We start from the raw sequence: 16575 nt of genomic DNA, 5'->3' as shown, positions 1-16575 counted from the left end.
AATTTATTGACTCGTGTATAAGCCTAGGGGTGAGAAATTATTTTAGGACATGGCCAATTTAAAGTTTTAACGTTGCTGCTTACTCACTGATCTGAAGCATGCATTAACTCCTCCATGCTGCTGCACATACTTCTCCCCCCTCCTCGCTTAATTCTGCTCCAGCCCCTCCCCTCTCAGCGCTTGTCAATCAGTCCTCCCTCTTCAGCCCTTCCCCTCCGTGCTCAAATGACAATGGTAGCTCTTCTTTCTGACAGGCACCATAAAGTATTTAAAAAGTACCGTATAACTCCAGAGCTGCAGCCCCTCCCGCAACTGAAATCAGGCTACAGGGAAGCGCAGGATACGAACGGAATGTCCTCCTCCTTTCCCCCTATTACGAGGATTCAGCGTCCCAGGGCAGCGTCAGAGACTCCCTGTACAGGTGCGTGCTCGTATCACAGAGTGAGCGCGCACCTCATCCCGTCTCGAGCGCTCCTCTTCTAAACTCTTGTGCGCTCCTGCGCGCAATACGGTAATGCGCACACATTGTCCCACATCTCCTGCGCAAAAAGGGGAAGGGCTGAGGAGTACTGTGTGACGAGAGCTTAGAGGGGAGGGGCTGAGGAAGCCACGAGCGGGGAGAAGTATGGGCAGCACGGAGGAGTCACTGCACACTGAGTAAGCGTCAACCCTTTTAGCTGACCCGCGTATAAGCCGAGGTAGAGTTTTTCAGCACATTTTGGGTGCTGAAAAACTCGGCTTATACGCGAGTATATACGGTAAATTCCTATATCCTATATTTTCCACTCTGTTTTGTCCTGCCTGGGATTTGTTTTACCGCACCAGATCATATTTGTGTTTCTAAAAGTTTTAATTCATATGCATTCCAGAAAAATGTTTTGATGCATTGAAAGACTTTGCAGTAGTAAAGAACTAACCATTTACCCCTTTCAGATTTCCATTGATAAATATTACCAAGTACCTTACTGGGATAAAATAGTTCATGTTTAACATATATATATTAATTTTCCTTCTGGCAAATAAGTTAACATGAGGCATGTGTCTGCAAAGAACCATTAACAGCTGCAGAAAATTGTATTGCATCCATTTTATTGTACTTGAACCGAACCAACTCATTACACATGGGTGTAGTACATAAGCTATTACCTCCCTCCTTGTGAAATCTGGAAGAGAATGCAACAGAGATTTGAAAGCTCATTTCAAAACATAATTCATCATTTTTATGTAGAGTCAGTAAACGCTAGAAAAATCTGCAAGGGAATGAGGAGCCCTCCGACATACTGCTTAGGTGTAAAAAGATAGTTATTGTACTCGCTTTGATAAATGATACTGGAATAACAGTTTTGTAGAAATAACTGACCTATCACCATGAACACTACTATTACAGTACTGAAGTGATATTTATTAGCACATAATATGTCTGCTTCACAGACATTTCCTATTACAGGCTGTGCAGTTACGAAGTGTGAACAGTGGGAAAAGGTGCCTAGGATACGGAAGAGCTAGTACTAAAAAAGCAACAGTCTGACCTACAGCTCTTCGTTTGTCATATGTGCTTCATCTACTTCTTCCATAATCACCCATAATGCAAAGGCTTTTGAGCAGTAGCGTAACTACTAGAGTGTGACGGGTCCCCTTGCAAAAAAAATCTGCAAAGGGGCCCAGTGCATTCCGAACCCGATCCAGCCCCCCATTTTCCGCTCCGCCTCACCTGCATCCTGCCTCCGCCATGCCCACATCCCGTCCGACTCCTCCCACTACCACCCCGACTTGCTTCCACTTTCCTCGGTGGTAAGAGAGAGCGGCTGGGGAGGTGGGTTTTTTTTTTTTTATAAGCTATAGAGGAAGCAGTCCAGGCCCCCCTGTTCATTGGGCCCCGCTGCGACTGCGGGGTCTGCTTCCTCTATAGTTACACCACTGCTTTTGAGGGAATGTTGAGTGCCACTTTGTTCCAATGCTATAACTTAGGCTGGCTTTACTTTGTATAACATGACTGGAATACATCAACATTGTTCTGGTTTATAATGTTTAAACATTACTGGTATATTTATTTTCATCACAGTTACACTGATTAAAAAGGGATCCTTAAATGCAATTTTGGGAAACAAAAAAAATCTACATGGTTGTATAAGAATGATGCAACTAGCGTACTACAAAAAGCATACTCTTCTTACATATCAAAATAGCAAAAATTGTAGCCCTTCACAGTACAAAATGAGCTTAAAAGTATTTTCTCATGTTTATGCATTACCATTGTCAGAAGCGTTTGATGCATGATCCCAGTGGTGCAAGCAAAGGAATGGGATGTGAAGCATTCTGAATACATGGATGTAAAACTAAAAATGCATAATAGTTTGCATGTTTTAACTTCTTGAAAGCTTAAATAGACGGCATATTTCAATGTACTCTACTGTGTTTTGCAAAACAGATGTGGGATCTTTTTTTTACAAGGTCTGGGACCTAGAATTTGGAGTTACCATGCCTTTAGGTAACTAAAAAATATAAAACTGTTAAAAAACACTACTGGGGTGAGCAGGGCTGCCATCGGGGGGGGGGAGTGTTGTCCCAGCCTGGAGGGTAAGGGGGCCTGTCTGTGCTGCACTTACTTGATTAGCCGGGCCCCCCTGCTTTGAAAGAGCTGAGGTTTGAACTTCCCCGCTCATCCAATCGTCATGAAGCTTTATCGGGACTTAGAATTCTGTAACCAATAAGGGAAGAAAATGCTGTCACTGGAAGCCCTAGAATCCTTTCAAAGTTGGCAGCTCACTGATACTCACTGAGAGAGAGAAAAAAAAAACAAAAAAACTGATGGGTATGAGCCGCACACCCTCAGTCAAATCACTACCCGGGTGCTCAAGCTTGAAGTGTAAATGCAGGATACAAATGATGGCACTCACAGGATTTTCGACAAAAAGCAAACAAAGGTGTGAAAAAAAGAAAAGGTTTATTTATCCAACGTTTCGGTTCCACACAGGAATTTTTGTCATATATATATATATATATATATATATATATATATATATATATATATATATATATATATATATATATATATATATATATATATATATATATATATATATATATATATATATATATATATATACACGTCCCAAGTATCCACACTCAATCCAATATATTTAATTTTTTTAGTAGCAGTATGCACAAAATGTCGCTGTCTTAAATATATTGATAATGGGTTGAGTGCAGAGGACTCTTGTGTTTGACTATATGTATTTTGTGGTCACAGCCTCATTGCACCCCCGCCAAATGGTTTTAAAAAATAGTGGTGAGCACAACTTTCCTTTGTTTGTTATAGTTTATACAGGAGCAGTGACCAGCTCCATGTTGTAGCTCCCACCTTTCCCAGCTATAGTCAGGTGATCCCACTGGTGTCTAATAAAAGGGCAGCCAAGTATGGAGTTTTACTTTGAAAGCAGCTAGTAAGTTGCAGGTAAAACCTAGTCCCTTTGTAAAATGTATAATGAAGCAATAGAATTCTTAATGAATCAGATGAAAATTAAGCGTAGGACTGGCCAGATATGGGATGACTTTGACGTAGTTGGCCAGCTTAAATATATTGCAATATATGGACAAACAATCCCTGTTTTGTTTAAAGGGTAAGGCATTTTTTAGTAGCAGTATGCACAAAATGTCGCTGTCTTAAATATATTGATAATGGGTTGAGTGCAGAGGACTCTTGTGTTTGACTATATGTATTTTGTGGTCACAGCCTCATTGCACCCCCGCCAAATGGTTTTAAAAAATAGTGGTGAGCACAACTTTCCTTTGTTTGTGACCAGCTCCATGTTGTAGCTCCCACCCTTCCCAGCTATAGTCAGGTGATCCCACTGGTGTCTAATAAAAGGGCAGCCAAGTATGGAGGTTTACTTTGAAAGCAGCTAGTAAGTTGCAGGTAAAACCTAGTCCCTTTGTAAAATGTATAATGAAGCAATAGAATTCTTAATGAATCAGATGAAAATTAAGCGTAGGACTGGCCAGATATGGGATGACTTTGACGTAGTTGGCCAGCTTAAATATATTGCAATATATGGACAAACAATCCCTGTTTTGTTTAAAGGGTAAGGCATTTTTTAGTAGCAGTATGCACAAAATGTCGCTGTCTTAAATATATTGATAATGGGTTGAGTGCAGAGGACTCTTGTGTTTGACTATATATATATATATATATATATATATATATATATATATATATATATATATATATATATATATATACACGTCCCAAGTATCCACACCCAATCCAATATATTTAATTCCGGGTGCTCGGTCAATAATGATTATACAGTTGCAGAATGGACCCACACTCCAATATATGTGCAATATTATCTTTTATTGTGCATCACAGTGTAGCCAAAGTTTCGGCCCCTATTGGTAAAAATATTTTATTACTTACGCTGACACAGTGAGCTTTATTTATTATACCCCGACCCTGGAAATGGCTCCAAACCAAAAATACACCATCTGTTGAGGTCAATCAATGGCAGAGGTCCCTTAAACCATTTGAAGATGTTAATAGCCTTCATGATGTTCGAGTTTATTTCGGAGGGTTTTGCTCAAAAACTCAATTAGAGCAATTTCAGTCTTTTTTTTGCCGAATACCCAATCAATTTGAGTTTTCAGGCCGTTAAAGTTGCTGATTCAAGTTTTTTCTTGAATTAGAAACCATTTGAGTTGTATGATCATCCGAGGTAAGGGTATAAAAAATAAAAAATGACCTTTGATAAATAACCCACCAAATTACAGAAAACCCCAGTTACCGAACATAACTGTATTCACAAACTATGGCGTGAACTGCTTGAGCAACTTGCAGTACAGGTGTGGAATCTCTTATCTGGAAACTTATTATCCAGAAAGCTCCGAAATATAGGAAAACCATCTCCCATAAAGTCCATTTTAAACAAGTAATTCTATTTTTTCAATTTCCTTTTTCTATGTCATAATAAAACACTACCATATACTTGATGGTAATTAAGCTGCATGAATCCATACAGGTGGCAAAACAATCCTACTGAGTTTATTTAAAGTTTAAGGGGTTATTTATCACCAGCCTGCTTGCTTTCACATTTAACCCCTGTGGGGAAGCACCTAAGAGAGAAATATCCTAAAGCCAGTGTCAGTGGTGGCACAATAAAACAAACACCAGTGTGCTTATAATTACTACAGAAAAAGTCACCATAACAGAAGTAAGACTTTTTTTTGTTAGCTGATTTGTATGTGTGGCAGTTAGTCTGTGACACTGTAGAGCTTATTACATATAAAAGCAGCAGTGTACCTGATCTGAAGTGTAGGGATGGGCGAATTTTTTTAGCTTGTTTCGCCCATAGACTTGCATGGCGTTGCACGTCAAAAATTTTTTGACGCCCATAGACTTCAATGGGCGTCGGGGTCATTTCGGAGACAGTGAATTTATGGCGAAACAAAACGGGTCAAGTTCGCCCAAGCCTAGTAAAGTGATGTTGTTGGCGGAAGAACAAGTGCGCCTAAAGCCACTGACTACTCGCCACACATGTGCATATAGCTAGAATGACACCACTAAATGCTTTTGCGTATGCGTACATTGAATTTCGCCTGCAGAAAATGGAAAACCGGAGAAATTCTGATTAGTAACAGGAGTCCGGGGGAGGGCAAAATCAGGTAACTCCTGGGAAAAAAGGAGGGGTTGACAGGTATGGATGTGCCAGTATAATCACTGTAAAAATGGGCAATGAGCACTCCAATAATCCCAGACCTGCCAGTAAAACCACTGAAAAAAGAGCACTCTATTAACTACACACATGCCAGTAAGATCACTGATAAATGTCCACTCAAAACTCCATTAACTCAAACAAATCAAAGTCTGATTCTTGTAGACATTTTTTGAGCAGTAAGAAACACCACATATTTAGCTATACAAAAATGACAACTCCACACAGTACTCAGGGCAAGTCACAAATATAAATATATGTGTGTGTGTGTTGACGTTACTTACTTCTGTTTAAGCCTGATGTAGGCTGATGATAAATTATTCCAGGCTTCAGCATTCTGTAATTTGAAAGAAAAAATATTATTTAGAAAATGTCTTTCATCAATGCATCATAATCGGAATACAAAAACAGACAAAAGAAAAGAGCATAAACACAGTCAAATAAGCAGACTCTAAAAGAGACGATAAACTCTAAAATATTCTTACTGAAAAAAACCTACTCTGACATATATTTATGGAATCTCTCTGCACAGCCTGTGAGCACAAGGGTTGTTTTCTATGTCTGGACAATTGGTTAGAGCCCTAAAGATATTAGCCCATGGACCCCAGGTTACTAGACAAGAAAACATAGTGGTTTCTTGTGGGGGTTAAATCGGAACCTTTGAAAGAACATGTAAGGAAGATAGTGGTAAATTAGAGGGCAACATAGAGGTATTGTGCAGGGCAAAATTTGCATATAAAATCAGTAAACCTTTCAGAAAAGTTGGGAAAAGCCTGCAGCAAATAAATAAAATAATGCATTTTCACGGGACGGGTTCTATGAACATGGAGATAATTGCAAACATCTCTTCACCCACCTCTTAATGAATTAACAATCCAAACAATCCAAGACTTCCATACCTGCCCTCAGACAGTTACATCCACCACACCACTGATAAAATCCTGGCATCCTTTTAAAAACAAAGCTTTACAAACTTCCTGAAACCCTAACAACAGTTCTTACTGCACTTATAAAAACACAATAAATCAATAATTCTAGAATCCTTAAGTGTAGACATTCTGATGTGCAAGCAGACTTTATGCACTAAAAATACACCAACGGACAAAAGTCCAGAGGATTGATAGGAGCAAAAACGGTTGACATCTGTACTGTGTAAATTGTGCGGCACTTGAAAAGCTTATTAAAGCACTAGTGAAGGACACAAGAGTACAAGATTCTTGTGAGGCACAGCATCAGACGTTTGTCGCTGCTTGTACCTAAGGGACCGAAGGCTTTTGGCTCCTGCTCTCCTCCATGACTGTTTCTTAAGCTAGCATCTTTGTGCTGTAGAACCTTCTAGAACAGTGCTGTTCAACTTCTGTGGTATAGAGGCCTTTACTTTTTCTGGTCTTCATGGTGGAGGGCCAATAATGGAAACCAGTGTTACATATATGCAAATTCACTAAGATTCGTAGTTGCGCCAGGCGTAACTTCGCCGCACTTTGCCAGGCATAGTTTCGCCAGCGCTTCGCAAATTCACTAAAATACGAAGTTGCGCTCAGGGGTAGCGTAAGGTTGCGAAGTTGGGCTAGCGTTGATTCGCTAAGTAAAGCGAAGTTACGCTAGCGAAGGCTAATTTGCATACGGCGCCAAATTCAAATTTCAATTGGGGAATACGTATCAGCACTACAAATGGCTAGAAAAGCTTCAAAACATCAAATAAAAATTTTATTTTGCCCTACACATGTGCCCACTGTCTAGGTAAGTTGCCATGAGTAAGGAGATGTAGGGGGGAAGGAGGGGAGTCCCAAAAATTTTTTCGATCTTTTTCAGCCTATCACCCATAATGTAGAAAACACGCCAGCGTTTTTTGGGACTTAGAAAAATTTTTGACTTTTTTTGAAGCAATCCCTATCTACTCTATTGCGCTTCGCCTGGTCTGAGGTGGCGAAGGAAGTCTAGCGTAAAAGGTAGCGTTCAGTACACTGCGCGCGTTAGTGAATTTGCGTAGTTACGTCGCTAGCGAAACTTCGCCAGGCGTAAGGGTGCGAAGTAACACTAGCGAAACTACGCCAGCGTTCGTTAGTGAATTTGCGCAATAACGAAAATGCCAAACGCTAGCGAAGTAACGCTAGCGGTCGGCGCTTCGGCGCTTAGTGAATTTGCCCCATAATTAGATTGGGTTGAAAAAAGACCAAAGTCCATCAAGTCCAACCCCTCCAAATGAAACCCAGCATCCATACATACACACACTGACCACCTCCCCTTTTAAACCACAAGAACTTTTAAGACTATGTCCAAATTAATGCTGGAAGCACATAAAAATCCCACATGGTTAGTGCTCACTGCAGGGATATAAATCATCACTCATATATGAAACAAGTTTAAGTCATATTTAGACATGCCCATATGCCTCCTCTTCCCCTGTGTATAACAAGGCGCCCCCCCAGCACATGATTAAACACCTTAGGGGCCCCTAATAACAATTTTCAAAAGCTGACAAACCCTTACCAGGCTCATGTTCCACAGGTAGCGTAGGACAGAGTAGGCACACACAAGGAGCATAGGGCAGGTAGAGTATGGCACACACAAAGAGTATAGGGCAGGCAGAGTATGGCACACCCAAGGCGCATAGGGTAGGCAAAGTATGGAACACACAGGGATCATAGGGCAGGCAGAGTACAGCACACACTTTTAGTCTGGGTCTGAGGTGTGAACAATACAGGGCTTTAGGGGTGTGAACAATAGAGGTGTTACATGTGTGAACAATGCAGGGGGATTATAAATGTGAACAACACAGCAATTTATTGTCTAATTTTGAGGTGTAAACAATGCAGGGGCCAGTTACTCACAGTACTGATATCTTTTAAATCTTACGCAAGGTAATCAAGCAGGCAGACTTTCATGTGGGTGGGGGGCACACAAAGGGGGGGGGGAAGTGTTGTGGGCAGCCAGTTAGACAGCACTGTTCTACAGCATTCTATAACATTGGTCTCTGGTCCTTCTATTTGCCTGCTTCTTGACCTTTGCTTGTCTATGGGTACAATTCCAGCTGCAAGCCCTGCCAACTGGCCTAAATAGGGACAGGGATGACTGCAGTCTACTCTGAGCTCCCATTCCAATACTAACTATGCTTCCTGCTCTCCTATTTATTCTTTTTGTGTTCAGCTGGCTCTGCATTTCGTGGTTTTTCCTTCCAACATGAATTTTTTTCCTCAGCAATATTATAAGGTCGATTTCTTTATTTTTTACAGGCTATGTTTGACAAATTATCAGCATATTTGTTTGGATTCTCTCTGAGATTTCCTAAATTGCATTCTCTTTCCTCTGAACTTTTTTATGCAAGAAATGCACTGAATTCAGGATTTGGTTTTTCATTTTGCTGTATCTTACCACTTTTTGCATTATTCCAATTTGTCTGCCCATTGTAAACATGGAAAACCGTTTGTGACAATTTTTGAATCTTTATTAAATTTGACTACCCAAATTCGTGTTTAGATTTAGCTTGTTATTTAACTTAACATTTTGTGGAGGATTCAGTATGTGTTCAAATCTAAAATTAATGGAATGAAGCATCCATAGTTTATGCTGACTTCACGGTCCCTCTGTCAGTTCTTGGCTTGTTGAGTCATTATTGTTATACAATTTGTTTTCCTCCTAAAGATCTGAGCAGGGCTAGGGAATATGCTGTTGCTATGATAACAATGCATTCAAATAAAACTGAATATTGAAATAAAAAAAAGGCAATGCACAAAAGTTGGCACTAGATCTCTGGTTTGCTGAGTCAACTAAAAAGAAACACATAGGGGCCTATATATCATGCGGTTTAAAAAGACAGTGACCAAATACAACACACATCACCAGGCATCACTGTGTAAAAAAATGGTGTACATATCAACCTGTGTATTGATTTATAGAGATCGCATACCTTTGTGTAAAAACCTGGTGTAAATAAAAGCAGCCTTGTGAAAAATGCATTTTTTTCTGCCAGAATTTTTTTTTTCCATTGCCTTAAATGGATTGTGCGAACTCTCAAGTGGTATAAAATACAAACCTTTATAAATTTGCCATTTATTTTACACACTTTTTCTTTTGTAAATTGTTTTACACAGTATGTATAGTATAAATAATCCCCAAAAAAGTAGAGATTTCTACAGGAGTAAAATTACATATCTCTTTTTTTCTTCATTACAGTCAACAACCCCTATATTTACCATCAATTTTACTTTTTCTGTGAGAAATAAATGTTTCACATACAATAAGGTCTATTTATTAAACCTCGATTTTTTCTGGTCGCGATTTTTAAGGGGAAAACTCTAATTTTTAAAGTGAAAAAAACCTCAAATGTTTAGTCATTTATTATATCCCAAAGCTGCTCAATGGCATATGTCCCTTTTACAATTCGAAGATGTTGTGATCTGTCCTGGGTTTCACACGATACACGACAACTTGAATATTTTGTGTCATATTTGCAAAAGTTGTACAATTAGAATTTTCATTCGATTTTGTAGAGACTTTTCCCTCACCAACTTTTTCGAGCTGATTATTTGATCAATGAGTTAAATTAGTGAATGGGAGTTAGGTCAAGTTTGTTTTAATAAAACGATGAGATAAATTTAAGTTTTTGTAAATACCCCATAACATTTCACATACAAAAATAAAGCAAAAACAATATCAAGCAACATACACACATTTATGGAGTTAAATTGTGATATGCTGATTAAACACTACAAATGACTTTATACAGAATTACAGTATATGCAGTCTTTATAATATGTATTAAACTATATACAGAATTCCTACAGTACATATATTAATGTAGGACTGAAAAATAACAATACCAAGGTCAAATGTTTGAAAATCATCTGATTAGTTGCTATGAATTACTAGAAAAGTAATAAGTCTTAACTAGAACAGTTAAGACTGTTTGTTACTTTATTATGTTACTATCTAAAACTGATACTGTGTATGGCTTTCATATGGGAGCATGGATCTTTAGGCTATTCTGCATAGCAATATGGCTTTCATATGGGAGCATGGATCTTTAGGCTATTCTGCATAGCAATATGGCTTTCATATGGGAGCATGGATCTTTAGGCTATTCTGCATAGCAATATACTGATATATACTGTATATATCTGGAACAGTTTCAAAAACTATAATAACCAGCAACAGATTAATTGCATCATCCTTTTCTGAAAACAAACCAGACTGTTTAATTTAATATGATGTATCCAGTCCTGGAACATATACTAGTTGTTCCATGGGGACATTTAAAATATGATAACATTTTTGGGTTACAGACAATTTAATGTGTCTACAAATCACACCCTAATGTAAACCCATGTGAAAGTGCTGTTATGATATTCTGATATTAACATTTTGACATTGGTTTTGATTTGTTATCTCCAAACTAATAAATATATGGAGATTAGAAACAGACATAATAGTCTACAATACGATATTAGCATTTTGACATTGGTTTTGATTTGTATCGGGGCCAAACAAATAACTATATGGATATATGTGATAATAACACAAACAAGTGTTTAATACATACATATTACCCAGTCAGAATTTAAAAAGTCAATAATTCTCAGAATCAACATGTAACATGGGCCCTTCTTGAGCAGTTTTATACAATTATTTGGAATGGCTTTAGCTTGGAGACTTTCAACAGCCAAGAAGATATGATTAACCAGACTGCTTTCCTTTTCTTACTGTTTGCAGGTAGATGATGCTATCAGTTTAGCCCTCAACTGCAATGTAGTGCAATAGGGGTCAGGGCTTATGACTCAAGCACGTCTAGTTCCTCTGTGCTGGTTTGATGTAGATTTAAAAAAATCTCAGTGTTGGCCAGGCCATACAAAACATGTGATGTGGCATCTGGCATAGCGTTCATTTTAATAAAAAAAAGTGGTGGGAAGATGAACACATCAGGTCTGCTTCATCTACAAGCGAGTCATTGCATAGCACCTCTCACTTACTTCAACAAAAATACCACTTTAATCATGTCATAGTCTAAAGCAAGACCATTAAAAATGTTGTCTCTTGTAAAACAGTCTTTTCTAGGAAAAGAAACCTCCTAAAATTTTCCAGGTGTGGAAACTTTTTTTCCACCTAGAAAAAAAAGTTATACCAGAGACTTACTGTTATTTTTATGGCTCCTTCTCTGCTATATTTCCTAGTTAAACCAATGTTTGGATTAAAATAAAATAAAAACATGCTAAGCTATTTTTTATTTCCTGCAAGACTGTACTAAGTTAAGGTGAAAGGCACATAAGCTCCATGTGTACAGGTGTGTTTTATAGACAGTTCATTAAGGGAAAACTATGCCCTCAAACAATGTAGATCTCTATAAAAATAGATTGTAGAAAACAGCTTATATGTAAAAATTGCTTCATCTAAACCCTTTGCATAAAATTATAGATTTTGAGGTAGTAGGTGCCATAGAGTAATTCTAAATAGAAAACTGCCATTTTAAGTACGAAGGATCACCTCCTGGGATAATACCATTCACGGCGCACACTAATAAACAAAGGGCACACACACATGCTTAGTCACGTGAGCCAATTAACAGCAGAGTTCAGTCTTCTACTCCCATATTTCTTCCTGTTACAGTTAGAGCTGTATTATTTCTGGTCAGGTGATCTCTGAGGGAACACACAGACCATCACAAAATAGTAAAAGAGCAATATTTACGGGTAGATATATATATATATATATATATATATATATATATATATATATATATATATATATATAGATAGATAGATAGATAGATAGATAGATATATATATATATATATATCCCAGTTTGGCAAGAATGGTAAGATTCTTTAATAGGCCACTCAATATTATATAAAATATTTACATGTATCTATTAATTCTGGAGGTAAAGTTCCCCTGTAGATTCATATAAGAGTGCTGCAGGTATCTACATGTCCAAATTTGTCATTATGTTGTGATTGGCAGAGTTGGAACTGGTGCAGGTTGACTCAGAAGTTATTGTCCATTAACTGAAAATGCATCTCCATTTTAAACAAATAATTTTATTTTTTCAACTTGATTCCCTTTTTTCTTTGTAATAAAAAAACACATTTGTGGCAAAACAATCATATTGAGTTCAATCAATATTTAAAAAGATCTATAGATCTATGGAGATTTGAAAGACTCCTTTTCCTGGAAATACCATACCCCAAGCATTACAGATAATAGATCCCATACCTGAAAAACTTTTACCTTCATGCTATTCTTAACAAAAAAAAAAAAAATAGTTTGATGGGAGGTGCTCTATGTAGGCCCTACTGCAAACAAACTCTACCTGTAGGAGAATGAGCTAGGACAGACAGTAAAACGACATAACTCCCCTATCTTCTGTAATATATCAGGCAAGACTGGCTTGAGAAAAATAAATCATGTTTCTCCTAAGAACTTTTAAAAATGAATATATTTAAATGAAAACAATATATTTAATATTTTAATATTTAAAAGAACAGGTGCAGTACATATAAACATCCCCCTTCTGTTGAGAAGAAATACTTACATTTCTCATGTAATGCTCTTGTTAACCTTATGATTCTTTACAGATGTTTGGGGGACTAACTTGTTCTTGGTGTTAATTCCCAGCTGGTTTCACAGGTGCATGCTCCATAACTTAACCCGTGACTAAACGCTAAAGGATCCTTTTCAGACAATTTAATGATGCATGCAGACTTTCACTGGTGATGTATTTCTAACTTAGCATACTGTCAAAATTCTAATTGTCTAGTGAGAAATGAAAAATACCCATGGTCTTAAATCAATTCATAACTAATGATCAAAGATCACATAGAGAAGGGGCGTGAATCTCATACTGAATAAGGTTGTTTCTAGGTTGGGTGCCACAGCTGGGTACTTTGCTGGGTATCAGAAACCAAATTTTAATAATATGTAGTACTACTAGTAGAACAATATTTGAAAAGTGAATCAAATGTGTGTTTATTGCTTTAAAACATGTGCAAAATGTTTTTGGATCAACCTAAAGCTGGCCATAGATGCACAGATATAGACTTGTACGATTTTCGAGCCATGTGTGGACCACAATGATCGGTTGTTTCGTTGATTGAAAGGTTAGAAAATTTCTGTTGGATAACAATAATATCTCATGCATGTATTTCGATATCCATGGGTGAGCCAAAATAGTTTGGCCAGTAATAGTAAGACACAGGGGTCCCAAACAAACCCATTTTTAGAGGAGTCGAAGTGGTCTCTGCCCAGCCTTCACTAACACTAGTTGATGAAGCCCCAAAGTAATTTGTAGAAGCTATAATTTTGCCCCCACACATTATTTAATAAGCTTCATAGGAAATTTTTTTTAAAAAAGCCCACTGGTGGGGCTGTAATATGGTGCAAGTAATTTCCAGAGAGGAAACTTTCTGGATACATAAATTGAAAACACTGACCCCGAATCGCTTAAATATCGAAATAGATTTGAAATGTTTTTTAAATGATTAAATGCTATTAAACTTTGTAGTTTTAACATGATTAATTTATTAAAAGAAATTAAGTATCACTTTTACTGTTTTTAAATGTTTTTTTTTGTAACCTGCCGTTATAAATTAACCAATTATGTTAATTAATTGTAAATTGGATTGACTAGATAAGGAGTACGGCAATGCAATATGGGTAATGCCCCTGATGAAGTATCAAGCATATGAAACACGTTGGGCTGTTAATTGCTAAATAAAATATTAATATACGCTAAAAAAACATTAAGCCTTACGAAGATCTGTTATATGAGCATGTAAGAACTGATCCTAAAAGAGCACCATACCATCGTAAAAGTTTGGAGCAGTAGCGTCTGCCACGAGGACCAGAGACCATACCAGAAGCACTGGAGAGGCCCGCCAGTTACGGAGGAATGACCACAAACAGTGAATCCAATTGTGAGAACCGCTCCCTCAAGACTACCGGAACATACTTTTGCAATATAACATTCAGTGTTCCGGAGAGTACATATGACCGCAGGGCCCTTTCTTACAAGAGCCTGATGGTAGTTCACTATATTGCGATTTAAATTACAGGGAATGCACCAGGAATAGGATAGACTGCGGACCAGAACATCTCTATACTAAACTCTTGAACAGCAGTCCCCCTGTATCTAACCGCACTTAGCGAAGGTATTACACTATATAGCATTTTTTTAATCAGGAACTTTTCCTTAACTAGCACACTAAACCTGCCTTATACTGACATTGTACACGGACTCGTGGGTCCACTATCGGTGCTGCTTGATTGTTTGTACCTGACTCAGTGCGGAGTTTCCCTACCTAACCGTTTGAGTAATTATTTAACAAGCTGCCAAATCAGTACTGGTCTGCATAAGATCATTTTTTCTTTTTTTCTCCATATAGTGAGAAGAGCACAAACAGATATTTCATTCGCTGGCCCTTGCATTGGCACTACATATGCTGATCAGAATCCATTTCCAACAAAAGGAAATTGAAAAGAAGGTAGAATCTAACCCTAGCAGTGATCACCCAGTTGGTCTGTTATGAGATAATTTCCCAAAATCAAGATATACACACAAACAGGGAAACAGATACACACACCCAAAATGACTTATAGTTTTGCGATCATCTACGTAATAGACCTGTCACAATACGATCACTTATGGAATGCGTGTTTCCAGGTATTATTATAAGTGGATTCTCTGCAAGTTATTTCATGCACAGTCAGTACTCAGAATGCAATAAAATTCTTTAGCCTGAAGTGTTGGGGATGCTAGTATTTGTAAACCTTATAAGTATTGACCAACTCCAAACAAAACTAAACTTTTTATAGGAATATACTTAAATGTACATCCCATAAAAATGCTTTATTTAAAAAAAAAGGACATTATACCTGTACTCAATAAATATAGTATTGTACGGCCAGTCTTCCTTAAGGATAGACGGGACCAACATGTATGAAAGCTGTTTTGCTAATTAATTGTTTGCTATTGTCAAGGAAGAATATTTTTTTTGTAAATAATCATTTTGTAACTATTTCACTTGAATTTATGATCTACAATCACATTACCTGCAAGTATGGCTGTCCCAAGCAAATTCTTTTCACAATTTTAAAAACCATAGTTATATTACATGCTTCTCCCTGAATCTAGATGTGTTTATGACTGGAGAAAACAAAAGTATACCTTCAACCCACAATGTAATTTGTCAACTGCTAAACATGGCAATGGAAAGTTAATGATATGGGCAGCCTCTTGCAGCCATCACTAGTTCAGTTCATTGATATTCTCTACAAATAGTCAAAGAATATGAGACCAGTTTACAGAAACAGGTGAACCAAACATTACTAATGCTGTTCTACCACGGTGTCCCCATATTCCAATATGATTATTTCCCAAGATATTTGTGACTCAAAATCGTTTGAGATCAGAGAGTCTACTCTACTAGCAATGAAATACTGACAGGTGGTCTTCCTAATGCACACATCTATTTTGGTTCTGTCACCACTGATATCTTTAGTCATTTATAGCTGTCTATATATGAACCAATATTGCTAACATGTAAAATAGCTATACATACGCATACCATTATAGCCAGCATACTTCTACCAAGCCAGGAGTGATTAGAATTATTCCACCTATATAAACATTTTTTTTTGTGTTTTGTTAACATTGGTGAACAACTTGTGTAAAATTCTGAAAAATGTATTTGCAGGTATTTAAGGTCAATAGACCATTTAAAGCTAATCTGTGATCAGGCGGTCTAGGTTATGAGATTTTTAAATATTGTAGAATAGAAATCCAAGTAGGAAAACAAAGTGAAGAGGCAAATAGGGGTGTCTTCTCTGGTAGCTCCTAGTTTCAGGATGTAGGGTTGTAATTCAAATTAATGATACCT

The 16575-nt window shown here is 37.5% G+C and overlaps 1 protein-coding gene across 1 annotated transcript in view; it reads right to left on the bottom strand.

Annotated features, from left to right (window-relative positions):
* The window catches only part of ttc27.L (tetratricopeptide repeat domain 27 L homeolog), a 216572-nt gene that overhangs the window by 20968 nt on the left and 179029 nt on the right, over positions 1–16575 (bottom strand). The window contains exon 16 of the mRNA XM_018263013.2: positions 5993–6045. Coding sequence (XP_018118502.1) covers positions 5993–6045 — 53 coding nt within the window. The remainder of the gene's footprint in view (positions 1–5992; positions 6046–16575) is intronic.

The sequence above is a fragment of the Xenopus laevis genome, chromosome 5L (genome assembly GCF_017654675.1).
Source record: "Xenopus laevis strain J_2021 chromosome 5L, Xenopus_laevis_v10.1, whole genome shotgun sequence".
Classification (NCBI taxonomy): Eukaryota; Metazoa; Chordata; class Amphibia; order Anura; family Pipidae; genus Xenopus; species Xenopus laevis.
This window is presented reverse-complemented; position numbering and strand designations above follow the sequence as displayed.